Below are 22,280 nucleotides of genomic sequence, written 5' to 3'. Positions count from 1 at the left end.
TTGTGTGTTGTTGGCCAGTGGGAACTTAGGACTTAGCAGTCATGGGTGGGCATAGATCCCACCTCTTGGAGACATGTCAGTATGGAGAGGCTCCGATGCCCATCAGCCCAGTCTTCCTCACCATTAGCTTGGAAAAGTGGGGCAACACTGAACCTGCAGATGGGAAGTCAACTCTGTGACTGTAGAGAAAGAAAAGATACAAGGAACAGGGAGTCTGTGAGGATTACATCTTAGTTACACCATGAGGTTTAACTCAAATTGTGTATCAGGAATACACATTCATACTTATAAGGATTTTTTGCATGACTTTTTTCCTTGGAATTATTAAAAATAAATTGCTTTAAATATTTAAAATATTAAATATGGCCTATTTTTGGTTGTACATTATATTGCTTTCCTTTAAAAGCTAGTTACAGAAAAAGAAAACATGAGCAAGCTGTTTGTAAGGAAAAAAAGAAGTACAATAAGTATAGGTAGCAGAGTACAGAAAAACTTAAACAAATGGGCATACAGAACTAGTTTTTTAAAAAATGAATATATAAAACTAATAGGTTATATATCAATTACATTTCAATAATAAACAACGTAGATGAGAAATTTACCCCCCAAAAGCTGTATACAAGTGTACTAAAAGTAACAAGTCTTTAGAATAACTCTGAGAATAAAGTAGGTGTAAGAACTCTTTGAGATTATTTATAAAACTTTATTAATAGGCACTAAAGTTAACTTAAATGGATACCATGCCTATGGATTGTATGGTTATTGATTTGATGTCAGTTCTCTGCAAATGCATCCATAGATTGAATGCAATCACAATAAAATTCCAAAAAATTTTTTGAGACCTAAAATGCAAAAGATCAGAAATAGCCAATGTAATCTTGAAGAACTAGATGGGGAAAACTGTTCTTCCCGATATGATAATTATTATAGAGTCATAATAAATAAGGCAATGTGACATTTGTGCAGGGTTAGGTAAACCATTAGAAGAAATAGAGGACCTGGACACCAACTTTGCACACGCACATCTTTGTAAAAAAACAAACAAAAAGAATTGGATCAAGATAATAAGGAAACATATTCTATTATTAGCTTGTGAGAAAAGATAGGCTAATGGAAAGTAATTTTTCATTTTCTTCAAAGGCTGACTTATTTAATTGTCTTGTTCTGTGAGTTCAAGAAGGCTGCATTTTAAATGTGGTGTTTAGTTTATGGAGGTTCAAGCCTTCTGAGTTATGTGATTTGAAAGTTTCAGAACAAATGTTACAGAAAGAGTAATCAGTACTCAGGCCTTAAAAGAAGGTGATGTTTTTCTCTCTATTTTGCAGATGAGGAAACTAACTCGTGAGAGGGAAGTGTTGCATAATTGTTGAGGTCATATTAGTAAACTAATTAGTGGGATTTGAACACAGGTCTCATTGATTCTAAAGCCTAAGCTTTCAGCCATTATAAATCTGCAATGTTATTTCGCTATACCCTTTATTGTCTCCCAAGAAATAGAAAATTTAAGTGAAGCATCATCAAATATTTTAGTTTTTATCTATTAATCTTTCTTTGGGCCTGGTGAAGTCTAGCAATAGTGCTTGCCACGTGTCTTCCCCTCTGTTGTTGTGACTCAGATTAAATTAGGCTTTTTTTTTTTTTAATATGTCAAGCATACAGAAAACTATAGAGAATACTGTGATACAGTCATGTATCTACAACCTAGTTTTGAAAAATTTTAACATTTTGATGTAATTGCTTAAAAATTTGGAGTTTTAACAAATAAATGAATAAAGTTGGAACCCCTTGTACTTCCCGAGTTTATTAGCTCCCTCTTAACCTAGATCATCAATTGATATTTATTATTTCCCCACATGTGTTTGTGGATATATACCTATGAGGGAAAATATAAACAATGTATGGTTTCTGCAACTGTTAAACTTTCCTGTATAATGTTTACATTTGTAAACATTGCGTACAAGTACTGCATATATACTTGTGCAAATTGCTGTAGTCATCAGCATACCTAAAGCTTTATTTTGTTCATTTTAACTGCATTATAGTATGCCTTTCTAGTTATAGTGTAATTTATTCATTCTCCAACTGATGAATATTTATGTTGCCTCTAATATTTTGGTATTATGGAAGAGTGGCAATGAAAATTGTTATGCCTGTCTCCTTTGGCACATGTGGGTGTTATTTTAGACTCTTTCAGTCTTGTGTATGAACATGTCCAACTTTAGTGATTTTTGCCACACTGTTTTTCAAAGCATTTGTACTAAATTTTACTCCCATCAGCATTTTATGGCAGCCTCACCAGCTCTTGATATTTCCATACTTGTTAATTTTTGCAAACCTGATGGAAAAATGAATTGGATCTGACTTCAGTTTGTACTTAACTTTCTCTGACTCCCTGTAAGGGTAATTATCTCTTCGCGTGATTATGGGCAATTCAGATGTCCTCATCTGTGAATTGCCTATCCCCATCTTTGCCTATCTACTATTGAATTACTTGGCTTTTCCTTTTTGATTTGTAGAAAGTGTCTACATATCACTTGTAAAAACTAAGCCTTTTTAATGTGCATTGTCAAACTTTCTACTACTCTTCAGCTTTGCTTTTCACTGGTTATTAAATCTGTGTAGCACAGAAGTCTTGAATTTTTAATTAATCAGATTTTTGTCAATGTTTTGGTCTTGTTTGGAAAATCCCCATATTCATGAGTTATAAATTTTTCATTTCATTTTATATATCTTTGTATCACCTGTGTATAATGTGGCATAACTATTTAATTAATTTTTTTCATATAGATGAGCAGTTATGCCATTTTCCCCATAAATGGGTAAAGCCATGTGTCATAAGAAGTTACCATATAAGTGTTTGTTTTTGGCTCTCTGTTCTATTCCATTGTCCATTCATGTATTTCTGTGCCAATATGACAATATCTTTACTGCTATTACTTTAAAATAACAGGTGCTTTTCCATAGGGCATCTAGTTTTTTGTCACCCAAGTTATCCTGGATACTCTGGTTCTTTTATGCTTCATTTTTAATGTTCAGGGTGTGTGTCAAGCTTCATGAAAAACTCTTTTGGAATTTTCATTTTATCACATTGAATTTATATATTAATTTCAGGAAAATTGAAACCACATCTTTCTTTGCTCACGAAATATTGCTTCTTCATTTATTTAGGTTTTCTTCTAAGTTTTTGACTATTTAGACTGATTCTTAGATACATTAGAGATTTTGTTGTTGTAAATGTGTTTTTCTTGCAATAATAATTTAAAAATACTTTTTTTCTGGTGTTTCCACTAAGAACACAGTTGATTCCTATGGCTTGACATTTAATCTAACAAATTTGTTAAACTCTCTTCATATAGTTTGTTTATAGACTAAATTGCATTTTATATGTAACTGATTATATCATTTGTGAAAAACAGTAAGATTTTTCTTCTTTTCTAGTCCTTTCTTTTTTAAAAATTGTTTTGGCTATCATCACAGTATATACTAAAAGCCATTGGTGATTAAATCAACTTCATTTTGTTTTTGTTTTAAAAGGGACTTCTTCTGTCAAATACCACAATTGCCACACACCTTTTATCCAATTAAGGAGGTTCCCTTCTAATCCTGGATTGTCAAATTATCATCAAAGGTTATTAAAATTTACCAAATGCATTTCCCTTGAATTTGTTCATGTGGTGAATCACATTACCAGATTGTAAAATGTTTGCATTCATATTTGCATTCTGGAATAAACCCTATTTAGTCATTATGATATATATTATATTTATACATAATATTTATATGATATAATATATAATACTATATAATATATAATATGTGATATCGTCGGTCGTCGTCGGCAGCCGTCCGTCTCGAGAGACGATGGTGTAGCTTCTTAAGAGTCTATCTGCACCGCCAAGAATGGCTGTGCAGTCCGACTCGGGAGTGACACGGTATCTGTCTCCTCCCGTGTTGAATCGACATCTTGCGATGAAGCTACAGAGCCTGGGCAGGGTGATATGGAGGATCTGCTGTTGCCCATGCAGCAGACCCCCCCTCTCTTCGCAGCTGAAGGGTCCAAGGGAAAGACAGAGTCAATACAGCTTGGCTTCAGGTGCGCCGCAGGAGTTGCCGGTGTTGACTACAACGTCAAACCGCATTAGGGACTCCGGCTCCGGATTTTCTGTCGGGGTTTACTCCCTTAGCCTTTCCCCTGAAGAGGTATGCCGCAAGGCAGCGGAGGTTTTTTGGAATCAGAGTTTTCCTTCAATTATATTACATATTATTTATATAAGAATATATGTAACTGTATATTATATATAGTTATATATTACATATTACCTTATAAGATTATATTTATATATTATATAATTAATAAGTAATGTGTAATCTTATATATTGGAATATATTATATTACATATAGTATGTAATATGTAATATTATAATATTGTATGTAATTATATATGAAAAGTTCCTAATATGTTTCATTTAGGAACTTTTCATTTATGTTCTTAAAAAGTATTGGCTCATTATTATTTTACTCTTACTTTTCTTATTTTTTTTTTTGCAACATGGCTGTGCTGGCTTCATACAATGATAAATAAATAGACTTTGAAAATATAAAATCAAAACTATAATATTAAGTAATTTCATGTCAGTCTTAAAAAAAATAGAAGTAAACTGCTGAACCACAGTAAGGGAGAAGATGGGAGCAGAGACATCAGAGTGAAAGGTTATCAAGGGGAAAAAGATGACTTTTAGACGTTAACTCAACTAGGCATGTTAAAATATTAGGAATAGACATTAAAGAATAGAAAGAAAATGTAACTCTTGAACTAGTTGAAGTGGAAAAGGGGGAATACAAAAACTCAATTAGTTCAGTTTTGTCTTAAATCTTGGATCTAATCCTGCTGCGGACTGTTCTGCCAGTTCTCATGCATGATTTCTCTCCCGTGTACAATTCCTTTGGGTGATGAGTTCCTCTTCATTGGGGCTGACCTGAGAGGCTCCTGTGTGGCTGCACTGAGGTCAGGTCCTCTGGAGAATTTTGATGCTTTCTGGTGCCAGGCACATGGAGTGCGAAGGGGAGGGAGATATCACAGGCTCAGGACCACGTATTGTATCACTTTCTCCTTTTGTGGGTTCTCAGACTTGACAGAGAGACCAACTTCAAATCCCAGTTGTGTGTCATTGATTTATAGGATTGGGATCATGATTTCTGAAGTGTCTTTTATTTATTTTCCAACCTGGAGCCTAAGCTAAAATAGACAAACTCCCTTATTTTTCTTAGTGCAAGTGGGTGGATGATTATTATGATTTGTGTGTGTGTGTGTGTGTGTGTGTGTGTGTGTGTGTGTGTTCTATTCTTTTACTGATAGGGAGATGCTTCAAGACTACTAGCTTAATGACTGAGGTTTAGTTGTAACTCACTGCCTCAGTCAAAGCCAAGGACTGCTCTTTTCCCAATAATATTTAGTGCCCTGTTTCCATAACCTGACAATCTACTGCCAGGGGAGCCTATGACCTTGGTTTGTATCCCTTTGAGCTCCTCAGTGCATTTAGAAGACTTATCTTTTCTCCAGCATGTCTTTGTATTTTCAGTGAATTCTTTTCACTCCTTCCTCTTAGGACCAACTCAAAACTCTCTTTGGAAATTTGACAAGTATGATGTTCCCCACTTTATCGTAGCCTGTTTCAAGGGGCTATAAAAATACAAAGTATTTGCACTGATTTATATTTTATTTCCTATAGTTTCTTTTCACATATGTGCACAAAGTGGGGCAAACATTGTTTCTACGGAAAAAGACATGCAGGTCATGATTATTACAATAGTTTTACGAACTGTGTTTTCTGCACTTCAAACTGTAAATCTACTTTTGTCCCACCCTGTACATCATATTTGTCTGCACTGTTAATTTATAAGAAGTAACATCTTACATACTTTTTCAGATAAACCTTAAAAATCTAGTAGTTATGTATTCTTCAGCTATTTTAAGGATTCTAGTTTTAAAACATTTTAAGTTTGAATCAGCTTTGTTTTATGGCCTATTTTCTAATTCTAGTGGCAAATTAAATTGTTTCTAATTTGAGGCTATAAAAAGTGTGGGAACTACTTTTCTTGTTAATAGAGATTTAATGCCATTTAATTCTGTGCTGTCTCTTTCCTAATCTTTTCTTTTTGTGGGGGGGCAGAATGTAGGAAAGGTCTGATTATTTTAGATTTAAGAGCTAGAATTGAAGAAGCCTTAGAGGTGATTCATACCTTACTTCGGAAATGAGAAAGTTGACACTCAGAGTATTTATGAGACTTACTGAAGACCACATTAGCTGAGGAGCACCAGAATCAGGAAGAAGTTCTCACCCACTCCATTGTTGTACTTTAACGGAAATGAGTAACTGAGCATGCTTGATTTATGTCCTATTACTGGTCCTTTATCCAGCATAGATTAAAATCTTTCTTTTAGAATGACAGTGGAGTACATATTTACATTCTTATCTAAGTCCTTACTAAGTCACATAGGTTTACTTACTAGTCTGTGAGCCTGTGTTCCCTTTCCCACTCTGCTAATGCATATGCAATTGTCTCTGAGGGGATTAACAAGCACAGTGGACAGACTGTGAGTGGCTCCACAGTAGGTACTCAGGTGTGTCATTTGGCAGCCCTTGAAAGCATAGTGTAGTGCCATAGCACGCCCATCCCTGGCATTCCACACATGTTTGTGAATGTGCAAATGAACACATGTATTGCGTGGTGAGGATGAACAGCCTCTCTGAGTTGGGGCTTGGTAGATTTGTTATGACTTCTTTTGAGATCATGTGATAGGGTGAGGTAAATTTCTGAGATTTGTACCATCTGTTCTGTAGAGCAGCCAATGACCCACCATCCTGAGATGTAATTGGTGGATGTGAAAAGGGCATGAATATGGACTTCTCGTTTTTAGCTTTGAGGACAATTTAATTTTGGGTTAATCCTGTTTTATTTACATCTTTGTTCTTTGGGCAGGGTGTATTGCTGTAACTTATTACAGAGAAGTTTCTAATTACAGTGGTTTGGATTTTGAATAACAAACTTAAAAAAGTATTTATTGAGTTTTGTCTGCTTATATATTTGTTTTTCCCTAAATTTCTTGCAATTAATATTACTTGTCTAAAGAAGAACAAAAATCATTTATAGTCTTACCTATATCAATTTTACAAAATTGTTATTCTATGCATTGTTTCTTTTTCCCCCATTTTCACTCTCTAGCTCCAATAATATGAAAAGTAGTCATCCTCAATTTATATTGAGGATGACTACTCAATAGTATATTACTCAATTTAGTATATTACTCAATTTGATAGTTCTTGAATCATTATATTTAAACTTATTTTTGAAAATTTTTGTTGTAGCCCTGGTTGGGTGGCTCAGTTCGTAGGAGCATTGTGTCATACACAAAAGGTTGCAGGTTCCAGCCCTAGTCAGGGCACATACCGAGGTTGTGTTTCAATCCCTGGTCTGAGTGTGTTCTCTCTCACATTGATGTCTTTCTCTTTCTTTCTTAAATCAATAAACATATCCTTGAGTGAGGATTTTTTTTAAAGAAAATTATTGTTACGATTTAAATAGCATGTATTGATTCTTGCCCGAGTAATAAGAAAATTAACAGATATTTACATACTCCTATGTCCTTATTTTCAAGTTCTTATTGATACAATGATTTACATCCCAGATTATTATTAAATTATTATTCTATAATTATACTTTCAAGAATTATTTTTGATATTTGCTTTAATTTTTATAACCATATGAAGAGCAATTACTTACACCCATATGTTTTGTGGAGTTTTGATGCTTGTTGCTTGTGTTTTTATTCTATTCTATTTTGTTATGTTTTTACTTTTCTCATGGCTTAGTTACATTTGTATTTTCCTTAGAAAGAAAATGTGGATCATGTGTTTTCTGGGCTCTGACATCTCTGGGGCTGTATTCTTTATTGTCCACGTGTGTGAGAACATCAGTATACAGTCATTAACTTTGGAATTTATGAATCTCACACATTTTCTCCATTTAATGGAGACTCTGATTGTTCATCTTCTGTTCTTTGGAATTCTGCAGTAGGGGCTTAGTGATATCCTGTTCTGTCTCTTTCCCTAGATATTTGATTTGTTTGCTTTTTGTTTATTTTTTTATACTCTTAGAATTTTTAACTTTACCCTTGAGATTGTAACATCTAACCAAGTTATATTTAAATTTTAGCTGCTTTTAATTAACTCCCTTGTAATGTATATAAACTTAAATGGTAATCTGTGGTTTTCTCTTTTTAAAAAGATTTTCATTGAATTTATTGGGGTGACATTGGTTAATAAAATTATGTAGGTTTCAGGTGTACAACTTTATAATACATCATCTGTATATTGTATTGTGTGTTCACCACCCAAAGTCAAGTCTCCTTCTGTCACCATTTATCCCTCCGTTACCCTCTCCTTTCTTCCCCCATTGAGATCTTTCTTCTTAAGAATAACTTGTCTTGTGTTTTAGTTGTATTACTTTGGTTTTGTCCTAGTCTTTCTTGGGTTCCTAGACTACCAAGATTCTTTTTCCTACATGTGTCTTCTTTTCTTTTATTCTTGTCATCTCTGACCTTTTCCTCTGAGTGGGGGAGTGAATTTGTTAAGTGAGTCTTCTAGTTACCATTTCATTTTTCTGGAATTTTTATATTTTTATTTCATTGCCCAAACTGCCGTTTTTAATTCAGAAGTTGTTTTCATCTCTCTGTTGGGTACAATAATGGCTTTCCAAAGATTTAATCTCTAGGACTGGTGAATCTGCTACCTTACATAGCAAAAGGGACTTTTCGGATGTGGTTAAAGATTTGAGATGGGGAAATTATCCTAGGTTCTCTAGATACCTCAATATAATCAAAAGGATCCTTACATGTGGACGAGGGAGGAAGAAAAGTCAGCGTTAGAATGATATAATATGAGAAGAACTTGACTGGCCGTTGCTGGCTTTGAAGATGTAGAGGTCCATAAGCCAAAGAATGTGAGCAGTCTCTGGAAGCTGGAAAATACAAGAAAAATTTTCTAGAGACTCTGAAAAGGACAACAGTCCTGCCAACACCTTGACATTTCAGTCTAGTGAGACCCATTTTGGATAATAAATTTGTATCTTTTCTGTTTGCTATATTATTATAGCCATAACTACCTTAGTGACTTATAGACATCATCGTTGAATTGGATTCTTTCAGAGCTTGATGTGGTTTTCTGCCTGAATCTGTCAGGTCCTAAAGAAGCAAGAGAGCCCATTCATACTACCCTTCTGACTACTATTAGAGGCTCTGCCAGGGTCTCCTTCACTTATTCTCCAGACCTGCTGCTTTTTGTAGGTGTAAGAGAGAAGATTTAATTCTTCTTTCAATTCAGTCCTGTTGTACTAAATTTAGCTGAAACTCCCTGATCCTTTCCCAGGTATATTCTACCCTTACTGTTCTTAATTCTTGGTATTTTTTTTACTGTCTTAAAATTTAGCTGGCAATTTTTATGAAATATAGAGTGCTTACCCAGAATTCTTCATATAGAATTTTAAGTCTGAAATAGACCTTATATATTATTTAGTCCAATTTCTTCATTTCACAGAAGATAAAACTGGGGTTCAATAAATCACATGTTATATCATTAAATATGGCATGGTTTTTATGGTGTTACTGCTCAATTTTTGAGACCTGAGAGATTGCACGGGGTGGGGTTACATGCCATTTGCTGAGTAAATGTATGGGTTACCATTAGAGAAAAAAATTCAGTTTCTTCATCTTAGCATATTGTGGCTTAAAAAGGAAATTTATATTTTGTTTTGTTTTTTTTTATAGTTTTTATTTTTATTTATTTATTTTTACTATGAGAAGAATAAAGAAGCTGCACACATCACTGCTTGACTTTGTTGGTAATAGGTGTTCAAAAGTTGGAGTGCTATGAAATTCTACATGCTTCATGTTTGATTTAAAAACATCTTTGTCCAGTCCTTACCCGTGTGGCTCAGTTGGTCGGCCATCATCCTGCAAAGAGAAAGGTCACTGATTCGAGTACTAGTCCGGCACATGCCTAGGTTGTGTGTTTGGTCTCTGGTTGGGGTACATGCGAGAGTCAATCAATCGATGTTTCTCTCCTTCTCTTTCTCCCTCCCTTCCCCTAATTCTAGAATAAATAAATAAATAAATAAATAAATAAATAAATAAATAAAGTAGTTGTTTCAGAGAAAGTAAATGGTTTTAGGGGCTAAAGAAAAGAAGAGTTTTGTGTTCTATTTTTAATTTTTTGTATATCCTTTGAGGAAAGGAAACTTGTAAAGTGTAAACATTTTTTTGGAATTAGCTTTAATTTCTTAATACAATCAAGATATACTTAGCATCTAAAGTGTCTAACATTTGGATGCTGTACGACAATAAAGAAGAAAGCTAGCATCTTTGCCCTCACAGGGTTTATAGCCTAGTGTGGAGAGGTGTCAATAAATAATTAGGCAATTACTATATAATGTGGTTAATGTTGTTACAGGAGTAATGCAGGGAGCTGTGACAGAAAACAACTTGCCCAGATGTGGGAAGGTCTAGGGAGAATGACTAGGAGGAGTAACATTCCAACTGATGCATGAGGAGGAGTAAAAGGTGAGATTGAGGGAAGAATATTCTAGGCTGGTGGTACTCAAAGTATGGTCCCTAGACCAGCACCATCAGCTTACCTGTGGCCCCACCTGAGCTCTACTAATTCTAAAATTCTCAGGATATGGCCAGAAAACTGTTTTACAAATCCTTTGGGTGATTCTGATGCAGAAAACCACTGTACTTACTGATGCTGAGAACCAGATGTGCGAGAGAACACAGCACATGAAATATAGCTGAAGAAGAGAGTTTGAAGTCCTTACTAACTTGATTTGCATCTGGTGAGACAAGGGAGGCCTGATAAGGTGGTGGAAGAATTTAGGTTTTTATCTTAACTGTACTTGGAAGCCACTGAAGCATTTCCAATAGGGGAACAGCTTGGTCCCCTTGGTTTTTTAGAAAGATCGCTGAAGAAGAGATTGGTGTTGGGTAGAAAGAACACTTAGGAGCCAATGTAGTAATAATGCTGGTGGCCATGAGAATGGAATAGTAGACAGCTTGAGCAGGTACTTAGGAAGGAGAATCTACAGGATTGGCTTGTTGATTAAGTGATAAACGAACTACCAGGTTTAGCACTCAGAGAAAGATACTGGTTTTCTAGTCTCTGGAATAGAGAACATGAGAAGAAGTTAGGGATCATAAAGAACATTATGATTTTGAGCTTGGTTTTGAACACTGAGATGGAACTGCTTAAGGGGTAGTCAATTAGAGATACCAGTTGGCAATTTGATATTTTCCTAGTGCTCAGGAAAGAAGTATGGGTTAAATATATAAATATGGCAGTATTTGGAATATATAAGATAATTGAAATCTTGGAGGACATATTAGAAAACTCAATGAAAAGGTGTTGAATAAGAACATAAATAGTGTAAAAACATTAATATTGCACCGAGTGTGAGGAACCATCAGAAATGACTAAGAAGGACCAACCAGAGAGAGGATCAAAACCCAGGAGACTATGATGTTATGAAAGCCAAATAGAGATATTTCTTAAAAGAGCCTCACAGTAATGTATCTATTGCTCTGAGGATGTCAGCAAGTTGAGGACTGAGAAGTTTCCATTGGGATAGCCATAAGATTGTGTGACTTTGAGAAGTTATATGGAATTTAAGAATTTGACTAGAGTGGATTTGATGGAAGGGTGGGAGAAGCAGCCATCCTATGGTTAATTGAGAAATTAGAGAGCATTTACCATGAAAGAAAAATAATCAAGGGCAGAAGGTTAACATGAGGCCGTGTGAACTCTCTTCTTTTTTTATAAAGGTGGCAGATACTAAACTTGAACATGGATAGGAAAGATTCAGGGTAGGAGAGAGAAGAATTGGGAGGGAATTGAAGATATAAGGAGGAGAAAGGAAACAATTGATAGATAAGCTTCTGGACAGAGTAGACATGGATGGGATTGAGAACACTTGGATGGCAGGGTACACCTTTTTCATTGCATTGTAACAGAAAAGGAAGAAAGGATGGATTCTTGAATAGGCAATTTTGTCTTTTGGAAGGGAGAAAGGTGAAGGAGTTCTAATTTGATGATTTCTATTGTTCTCTTTTGTCAACTGCTGATGGAGAGAAGGAAGATGGAGCTCAAAAGAGAATAGTAGATCAGTTTAAAATAGTCACTGTAGAGAAGATCTAGAGTAATAATTAGGGGAAAATCAAATTTGTTTTGGCACTGAAGTTTCAGTTGAGGTTAGACATCATGAATTTCTACTGGAATCAATCTGCCAGGTATGATATTTTTCCTAACACTTTTTAGTAGCCTTGGTGTAGGTGTGGAAGTAGCAACCAATTTCATTCATCCAAGACTGATGTTATTCTAAGGAATTGTTATGCAATACAGTGGGGTGAGTAGTTTAAAAGATAAAAGTCTCTGCTTCCTTATCTGAAATTAGAAACTTCAAGAGGGTATGAAAACTAAAAAATCTTTCATAACTCAGTGGCAAAATTAGCTCTGAATAAACAGATATGAGGCTGTTTATAAACTTCATCAAATTCAGTGTATATATTAATGTATTTTGCTTTAGAAATTAATGTGTATGATTATAGAATGCTGCCCTGAATTTTAATGGGGACGTTACATCATATATTAATTATGTACTGTATGACTTGTCTTGCAACCAGAAAAAATTCGAATTCTGAAGAACATATGACTTTAAAGTTTCAGGAAGATAATGTATTCCTGTGTTAGTGATAAAGATGTTGAAATGGTATACTATGGAATATAAGTTGGATAAAGAAAAAAGGAGATGGGGAAAGTAAATCACTGGGAAAAACACTGGGAAAAAATAGGATGCTTAAGGAAATAGAGGACTTCAAAGAACTGATGTATTGGGGATAAAGTGAGAAATTTGAAAGAATGGAAAATTTGATGAGTATTTAGAATGCAAAAATTAATTATATCCAAAGGGAGACAGTTCCGAGTGGTCCAGGATGTGTCCATGGGAATGGGCAGATAATGTAATGAGATGAGGTCAAGAAACTGAAAGACAAAATTAGATGAATTACCCAGAGTAATGGCAAGATTTGGGTGGAATGGAACGCAACAAACCAAATCCTCAGATCTCAAATGAATGAGGTTCTTTTGAAGGCATGTAAGATACCAACATGTGCATATACCATGTTCATGGAGAGGAAGAATTAACATCATTAAAATGTCCATACTACCCAAAGCAGTCTATAGATTCAATGCAGTTCCTATCAAGATTCCAATGACTTATTTCACAGAACTAGAACAAATATATCAAAAATTTATATGGAATGACAAAAGGCCCTACATAGCAACAACAATTCTGAGAAAGAAGAACAAAGTTGGAGGAATCATGCTACCTAATATCAAACTATACTACAAGGCCATAGTAATCAAAACAGCCTGGTACTGGCATAAAAACAGACACATAGATCAATGGAACAGAATAGAAAGCCCAGAAATAAGCCTACACCTTTATAGGCTATTAATATTCAACAGAGGAAGCAAGCACATACAGTGGGCTAAAGGTAGTTTATTCAATAAATGGTGTTGGGAAAATTAGACAGATACATGCAGAAAAATAAAACTAGAACACCTTCTTACACCACACATAAGAATAAATTAAAAATGGATCGAAGAGTTAAATGTCAGATCTGAAACCATAAAAATCCTAGACGGAAATATAGGCAGCACAATCTTGGATATTGATGGTAGAAAATTTTTATTAGATATTTCTCCCAAGGCAAGGGAAAGAAAAGAAAAAATAAACAAATGGGACTGCATCAAACTAAAAAGTTTTTGCACAACAAAGGAAATCATCAACAAAATAAAAAGACAACCAACAAAATGGGAGAACATATTCATTGATACATTTGATAGGGGGTTAATGTCCAAAATTTATACAGTATTTACAAAACTGAACACCAAAAAAAAAACCAAACAATCCAATTTAAAAAATGGGCAAAAGACCTGAATAGAAACTTTTCCAAGGAGGGCATGCAGATGGCTGATAGACATATGGAAAGATGCTCAAGGTCACTAATCATCAGAGAAACGCAAATCAAAACCACAATGAGATACTATCTCACACCTGTCAGAATGGCCATCATCAATAAATCAACAAACAACAAGTGCTGCTGAGGATGTGGAGAAAGGGGAATGAATGCTCTACACTACTGGTGGGAATGCAGGCTGGTGCAGCCACTGTGGAAAGCAGTGTGGAGATACCTCAAAAAGTTAAAAATGGATCTGCCTTTTGACCTAGAGAGTCCACTTCTGGGAATATATTTGAAGGAACCCAAAACACTAATTTGAAAGAACATAAACACCCTATGTTCATTGTAGCATTATTTACAATTCCCAAGATATGGAAACAGCCCAAGTGTCCATCAATAGATGAGTGGATAAAACAACTATGGGACATTTACATGATGGAATTCTTCTTGGCCATAAATAAGAAGAAAATTTTACCCTTTCCAACAGTACAGATGGACCTGGGGAACATTGTGCTAAGTGAAATAAGCCAGTCAGAGAAGGACAAATTGATATGATTTTACTCATATATGGAATCTAATGAACAAACTGAACTAACAAGCAAAACAGAGAGAGACTCGTAGATGGAGAGCAGGATGACAGCTAGTTGGGGTGGGGTAGAGGGATTGAGCAAAAAAGGAAAAAGGACTCATGGACGTGGGCAACAGTGTGGTGATTGCTGGGGGCGGGGCAGGTATAAGGGGACTAAAAGGTGATGGGAAAAAAATACAATAAAGGTTAAATTAAAAAATATATATATACCAACATGTGTAATACAAGGTCTTACCAGGAGGACTATGATCTCCTAAAGAAACAGACACGTTAAGCTATAATTATACAATATAGTATGTTTAATGATAGAAGCATGATTGAAAAGCTATTAAAGTCTAAATGAGGAAGGAGACTGTAGATGTCTGGAGGAGTTAAAAGACTAACCGTTTAATAAGTGCTTCCTACTGTTTTGGAACTTTCAGGGTCTGGTAAACATTTATACATAACCTGTGGGTATTCAGTAGAATATTTGGTCTAAAATAGTAGTTAACTGTGCTGCACATTTGAAGCTAATATAATATTGGAATGTCAACTGTAATTGAAAAGTTGAAAAATAAGTTAAAAAGTAGTAGTTAAAACTGTCACATTTGCTAAGTAATTAATTAAATGCAGTACACACCAAAAAGAAAAAGGTAGGATGTGAACTGTCTTCAAGAAATATTTTCTAATTCTAGGAGTCTCAAACAAAACGAAAGCTTCAGGAAAAGTGATTTATTTTATTTGATGTATAATTTTCTAATTTATCTACGTTAGTTTTATTTTCTAATTTTGTTTTAATAGTTTAATGACAACCTATATTATTCTATTATAAACTTCCTCAATCGTTTTTTGGATTCAAGTAAGGTATAAATAGTAATCAAATATTTCTAGTTGATGATGTTGAAAAATAAGAAAACACATAATACATTATCACTCTACATTTTAGAAGATACCTCACTTTTTGTAAAACAGTGTCAAAGTGTCCATTGTTCTTTGGATATTCTATTAGGGAACATTTCTTATGCCCTCCAAAAAAGAAAAAGGTTCTCAAACATCATAGATTGGTTAACAAATGCTATTCTGGGGATAAGGAGTCGTGGGGGTAGGCGGTGCTGCCCACAGGAATGTTGAATGGCAAATGTTGGCTTTTGGCAAAGAATCTTTGATCCATAGTGACCTCTTTGAAATGTTGAGACTGATGGCCCTTGTGGGGACTTGCATTGAAAATGTCTGTCACAGATGGACCATTTTATGTGAGAAAAGAAATGCTGAATAATAGGGCAATAATACCCTCTCTATAAACCAACTATGTTTACAGATTCCCTAAATAACAGGTCGATTTTGCTATGGTAAATATTCCAGTTGCAATGCTCTGCAGAGCTCTCATCTTTCTTGTGTATTTTAAGCATGATTTCTGGGCCATGTGGCTTTTCTAGTAGACTTCAATGATGTGCAACCACCAAGCACAGACCTTGTCATTTATTTGACTTCAAGTGTCTTTAATCTTGAGAATCTTGAGGACAGTAATCCAGTGAGAAACCTTGAGGTTTCAGTATAATCATAGAACATTATGCAGGATCAGATTTTCAAATTCTTTGCTTTCTTTTTTTTTTTGGTGTGTGTGGGGGGCACATTTACCATAGGAGTCTTGTGTTATCTATAGGTCTTTAAATTGGGATATGTGGTTTCTTTTTTCTTTTGTTTTCATCTTTCTTTCTTTCTCTCCTAGTTCACAGCCATGAATGAACCACAGTGCTTCTACAACGAGTCCATTGCCTTCTTTTACAACCGGAGTGGAAAGCATCTTGCCACAGAATGGCACACAGTCAGCAAGCTAGTCATGGGACTTGGCATCACCGTCTGTATCTTCATCATGTTGGCCAACCTACTGGTCATGGTGGCAATCTATGTCAACCGCCGCTTCCATTTCCCTATTTATTACTTAATGGCTAATCTGGCTGCTGCAGACTTCTTTGCTGGGTTGGCCTACTTCTACCTAATGTTCAACACAGGACCTAATACTCGGAGACTGACTGTCAGCACGTGGCTTCTGCGTCAGGGCCTCATTGACACCAGCCTGACAGCATCTGTGGCCAATTTATTGGCTATTGCCATCGAGAGGCACATTACAGTTTTTCGCATGCAGCTCCACACACGGATGAGCAACCGGAGGGTGGTGGTGGTGATTGTGGTCATTTGGACCATGGCTATTGTTATGGGTGCTATACCTAGTGTGGGCTGGAATTGCATCTGTGATATTGAACATTGTTCCAACATGGCGCCCCTCTACAGTGACTCTTACTTAGTCTTCTGGGCCATTTTCAACCTGGTGACCTTTGTCGTAATGGTGGTTCTCTACGCTCATATTTTTGGCTACGTTCGCCAGAGGACTATGAGAATGTCGCGGCATAGTTCTGGCCCCCGGCGGAATCGTGATACCATGATGAGTCTTCTGAAGACTGTGGTCATTGTGCTTGGTAAGTTTTGTCTTAATTGTAACTTACTTTACAGATTCTCAATATCTTAATATAAACTATGTTAGTTTATGATAGTGGTAAACAACAATAGGAATATTCACCAGTATATATGCAGGAATTCAGAGAAGGAAAACTCTGATTCCAAAAAACCTCCGCTGCCTTGTGGCATACCTCTTCAGGGGAAAGGCTAAGGGAGTAAACCCCGACAGAAAATCCGGAGCCGGAGTCCCTAAGGCCGTTTGACGTTGTAGTCAACACCGGCAACTCCTGCGGCGCACCTGAAGCCAAGCTGTATTGACTCCGTCTTTCCCTTGGACCCTTCAGCTGCGAAGAGAGGGGGGGGTCTGCTGCATGGGCAACAGCAGACCCTCCATATCACCCTGCCCAGGCTCTGTAGCTTCAGCTTCACTGGAGAGGACACTCCAGTGTCATCACAAGATGTCGATTCAACACGGGAGGAGACAGATACCGTGTCACTCCCGAGTTGGACTGCACAGCCATTCTCAGCGGTGCAGATAGACTCTTAAGAAGCTACACCATCATCTCTCGAGACGGACGGCTGCCGACGACGACGATATGCAGGAATTACAAAGGGATGAAATACTTTTTAGCAAATCTCTGTGGCAACATCAGCATACCAGTCCTATAATTACAGAATTGGCTTTAGGGGAAATACATGTTTCAGTGGTTTACATAAATGATGATGTGAAAGACTTAATTGATGAGTTTGGCTATCAAGTATTAAAAATTCCAGCTTTTGACAGGTTTTCTTTTTAAAAATTTGTGGGGGTGACATTGGTTAATAAAATTACATATGTTTCAAATATATATTCTAAAATACATCATCTGTATATTGTATTGTGTGCTCATCACCCAAAGTCAAGTCTTCTTCCATTACCATTTATCCCCCTTCCACCCTCCTCTGCCCCGCCCCCATGCCCCTTTCTCTCTGGTAAGCACCATACTGTTGTCTGTGTTTATGAGTTTTTTTTTCCCTAATCCCTTCACTTTTTTCACCCAGACCCCAACGCCCTCCCCTCTGGCAGCTGTCGATCTGTTCTCACTATCCATCAGTCTATTTCTATTTTGTTTGATTTTTTTTTCATTAGATTTCCACATATAGGAGAAAACATTGCATTTGTCTTTCTCTAACTGGCTTGTTTCACTTAGCATAATACTCTCCAGGTCCATCCTTGCTGTTGTATAGAGTAAGATTTTCTTCTTTTTAATGGCCAAGTAGTATTGCTTTGTGGAAATGTACCATAGCTTCTTTATTCACTCATCTACTGATGGGCATTTGGGCCTCTTCCAAATCTCGGCTATTGTAAATAATGCTGCAATGAACATAGGGGTGTGTATATTCCTTTGAATCAGTGTTTTGGGTTTCTTTGGATATGTTCTCAGAAGTAGAATCACTGGGTCATAAGGTGGTTCCATTTTTAGTTTTTGAGAAAATTCCATACTGTTTTCCACATTGGCTGCACCAGTCTGCATTCCCACCAATAGTACACGAGGGCTCCCTTTTCTCCACATCCTCGCCAGCACTTGTTTGTTGATGACTAGTTTTCTTACAATGCAGTTGTGGAATTTTTGCTTTGTGGCCTCTATTATAGATTTTCAGGTAAAGTGTTTTTTATATTATATCAATATGCTTTTATGTTTATTTTTATGAGCCTATTTCTAAATAAGTTATCTTCCACATTCTGTGATTGTTACTACAGACATGTAGGTTAGTATTTTATGGTTTTGTATACATTTACTGCACAAAATGGTTTCGAATTAATAGCATTCTACATAGTCATCTTTATGAAACTTATGTTTATTCCATTAATTTTCTATTTGTAGTAGAGGTTAAATTTATATTTTAAGGTGAAGAGCAAATTTTTATTCTTTTATGTACACTCAAATAACTTTTGCCTTTAAATAACTATTATTTTTCCTGGATGAAAAATTCATGGCAACTATCAAAAGGAATATATTTATTTATTCATTTAAGTACTCAGAAAATTAAAGAACATCCAAGTTCCAGGTCCTCTTCTGACCCCTGGAGATTTACCCACAGAAAGGAGACACACAGAACATTTCTTTTGGAGTTCAGAGTGCCTCTTTTAAAAGTTCACCCCGTGAGAATTTGTTTAAATAATTACCCTATTGGATTACAATTTCTCCACAGACTATATTCAGAATAATGTTTGATCATGTTTTTAAAAATATCTTTGAGCATTTCAGTTTTCCCCATGGAAATTCAGTGGAAAGTTCCTTTGATGCTCTTTGCTCCGATTTATAAAGCAGCACTGAATGAATGTAACCTGGGATTGATTGTGTGGCATTAATTGACATTAATTTAGTCACTGAAAAAGAGAGAGAGCCCTAATTACCACTGAAAAAAAACTAGCATTTTGGTTGAGGCATTGGTCCCATTGATTTTGGTGAAAGCAAATGCATCCTGGAGGTCCCATCTGGGTATCCTGATTGTGACCTTCACGTAGACCTTAAGGATAGGGATGAGACCTTGGAATTGCTGACAAAACTAGAGCCCTCTCTGTAACTAACTGGACACTTAGATAATATTCCAGCTGGGGACCCCAGCCCCTCAAATGTGAGCTTATCTTATTCCATCCAACAAAGCTTAGTAGAACTATGAAAATGGTTTCCCTCTATGTTTAATTATCACCAAAAACCTTGAGCATACCTGTGCCAAAGAACATATTTTCCATGATATGGGTGAAACACAGCTTACCAGGGGGAAGGGTGCTTTTTCTATTGTACCTCAAGTGCTGTTGCGCACAGTTCATAGAACGGCTAGCAGAAAAGGACTGCTGAACTTGGGGTGTGAACCTGCCAAGTTCTTGTTTTGATTTTGACCTTTGTATAGGGCCTAACAAATTCTGGTATGAAGCTTGCTTAATGACTCATGTAAATTAACCTTTGTGTCTCATTGGGATGCTTTGCAGGTTAAATGAGAACTATTTTGCGGGTTTATGAGGCAACAGTTTCAGTGTATATCTGCCCTAAATGCCCCTTCCACCTCTGCACTCCAGCCCTAAACTTGAAAACAATAGAAATAACATTGCGCTCTGTGGTTTACACTTGTAGACTCTACAAAGATCAAATACAGGTAACTACCTCTTGGAAAAATAACATTATTTCTATAGATACATAATGGAAGAAGTTTTACAGCATGGGAAACTGCAACCAGGGTAATAGGGGAAGAAATTTGATGAGTCTATATGTGGATGTGACTGTAATATAGGAAAGAAAAGTTAAATAAATGGACTGTAACCTTTAACTTTTTTATTTTTATTGGTGTCAGAGAGAGAAAGAGAGAGAGAGAGAGATATCTTTATTATTACACTTGTTCATGCATTCATTGTTTGTTTCCTGTATGTGCCCTGACTGAGAATTGAACCCTCAACCTTGGCGTATTGGGACGACACCCTAACCAACTGAACTAGCTGGCCAGGGCCTAGACTGTAGCCTTTGAGAAAAGCAGCAAGACTGGGAGAATGAGTGGGGTGGGTGGTTAGAAAGCTTAAAACAGGGAATTCATAATCCTAAGCAGATACTTGTCCAGGTGAAGTCTATTACCATTCATATAACACACTCTACTGCTTGAATTCTATGTAGTCACGATTGCACGGAAGAGGTAGATTGGTCTTATAGGAACGAGAATTCTAGTTCTTGAAGCTCTTCTTAATGTAAATTAGTTTATTGACAATGTGGGTGTTTTATTTTGTGCATGTTTGATTTTTAGTATTCATCTTCTCTGCCAGATTAATAGCTTTGTGACAATAGGCAGGGATTTTAATGATATGTTGTCCATTTTCTCCACATTGCCTTCCGATCAAAATATAACAGCTTGGAAAGTGACTGGCCACATGGATGCTCAATAAATAATATGCTTATCTTACTTTCATTTATTAGGGAGATGATTATAGTTTGGTTGATTACATAGAAAACCTTCAGTTTCCATTTCACCACATCTAAGTGACCTCTGGGCTTGAAGGCCATTAGTCATTATGATCAGGAAAAGGATTTCTTGGTCAACAAGTTGAATTCCAAGGAATCTACATAAAAAAAAAAAAAAAAAGGCACCTTTGAGATTTATGATGGCAATACCAGTATCGGTTTTTTAAGCATGGTTTGTATATAAGCTGCTTTTGAGTGAGTACTAGATCTTAATAATTTTATTTGTCAAACTCTGTATAGCATTAGTCATTTGCCGAGTCCTGTACTACCATAGAAATTAGTATTTGTTAATAGCAGCCCTGTACCACATTCCCTGGCTGGTTTGGCTCAGTGGATTGAGCGTCGGCCTGCGAGCTAAGTGTCGCTGGTTCGATCTTCCAGTCAGGGCACATCAGAGAAGGAAAACTCTGATTCCAAAAAACCTCCGCTGCCTTGCGGCATACCTCTTCAGGGGAAAGGCTAAGGGAGTAAACCCCGACAGAAAATCCGGAGCCGGAGTCCCTAAGGCGGTTTGACGTTGTAGTCAATACCGGCAACTCCTGCGGCGCACCCGAAGCCAAGCTGTATTGACTCTGTCTTTCCCTTGGATCCTTCAGCTGCGAAGAGAGGGGGGGTCTGCTGCATGGGCAACAGCAGACCCTCCATATCACCCTGCCCAGGCTCTGTAGCTTCAGCTTCACTGGAGAGGACACTCCAGCGTCATTGCAAGATGTCGATTCAACACGGGAGGAGACAGATACCATGTCACTCCCGAGTCGGACTGCACAACCATTCTCGGCGGTGCAGATAGACTCTTAAGAAGCTACACCATCGTCTCTCGAGACGGACGGCTGCCGACGAATAGCAGCCCTGTTGTGTATAGGTACCGTTATCTATTTGTTGTCTTCCTCTTTCAGAGGTGAAAATGTGGGTACAGAAAAGTTAGGTAACTTATACAAGGTCACACAGCTCAGCAAGCTCAAGACCTGGTGTTCACTTCGGACACTAGGTTCCAGAGCCCAAGAGTTTTTCAGTTTCATGCCATCTTGCATCTCTATAATAAAAACAATTATCAGCACATGTTGTATTTTGTTACGAAGTTTGAACAGGGCCTTGGTATTAAGTTGAAACATTGCGACCCCACTTGTTTCTGTTGAGACCGCCTAGCTGCCTGTGCTTTGTGTCCTGGATAGAAGAAAACTTTAAGAGGGCATT

The 22,280-nt window shown here is 36.5% G+C and overlaps 1 protein-coding gene across 2 annotated transcripts in view; it reads left to right on the top strand.

Annotated features, from left to right (window-relative positions):
* LPAR1 (lysophosphatidic acid receptor 1) overlaps window positions 1-22,280 on the top strand; it is a 106,742-nt gene that overhangs the window by 35,202 nt on the left and 49,260 nt on the right. Inside the window, exons 1-2 of one of the 2 annotated variants that reach the window (XM_090274558.1) lie at window positions 10,575-10,616; window positions 16,370-17,117. In XM_090274558.1, coding sequence (XP_090130684.1) covers window positions 16,379-17,117 — 739 coding nt within the window. In that variant the 5' untranslated portion in view covers window positions 10,575-10,616; window positions 16,370-16,378. Of the gene's footprint in view, window positions 1-10,574; window positions 10,617-16,369; window positions 17,118-22,280 lie in introns of those variants that run through there. The other variant, XM_090274556.1, reaches the window with a different exon arrangement.

Source organism: Furipterus horrens, unplaced genomic scaffold, assembly GCF_987537825.1.
Source record: "Furipterus horrens unplaced genomic scaffold, mFurHor1.1.pri manual_scaffold_4, whole genome shotgun sequence".
Lineage (NCBI taxonomy): Eukaryota > Metazoa > Chordata > Mammalia > Chiroptera > Furipteridae > Furipterus > Furipterus horrens.
This window is presented reverse-complemented; position numbering and strand designations above follow the sequence as displayed.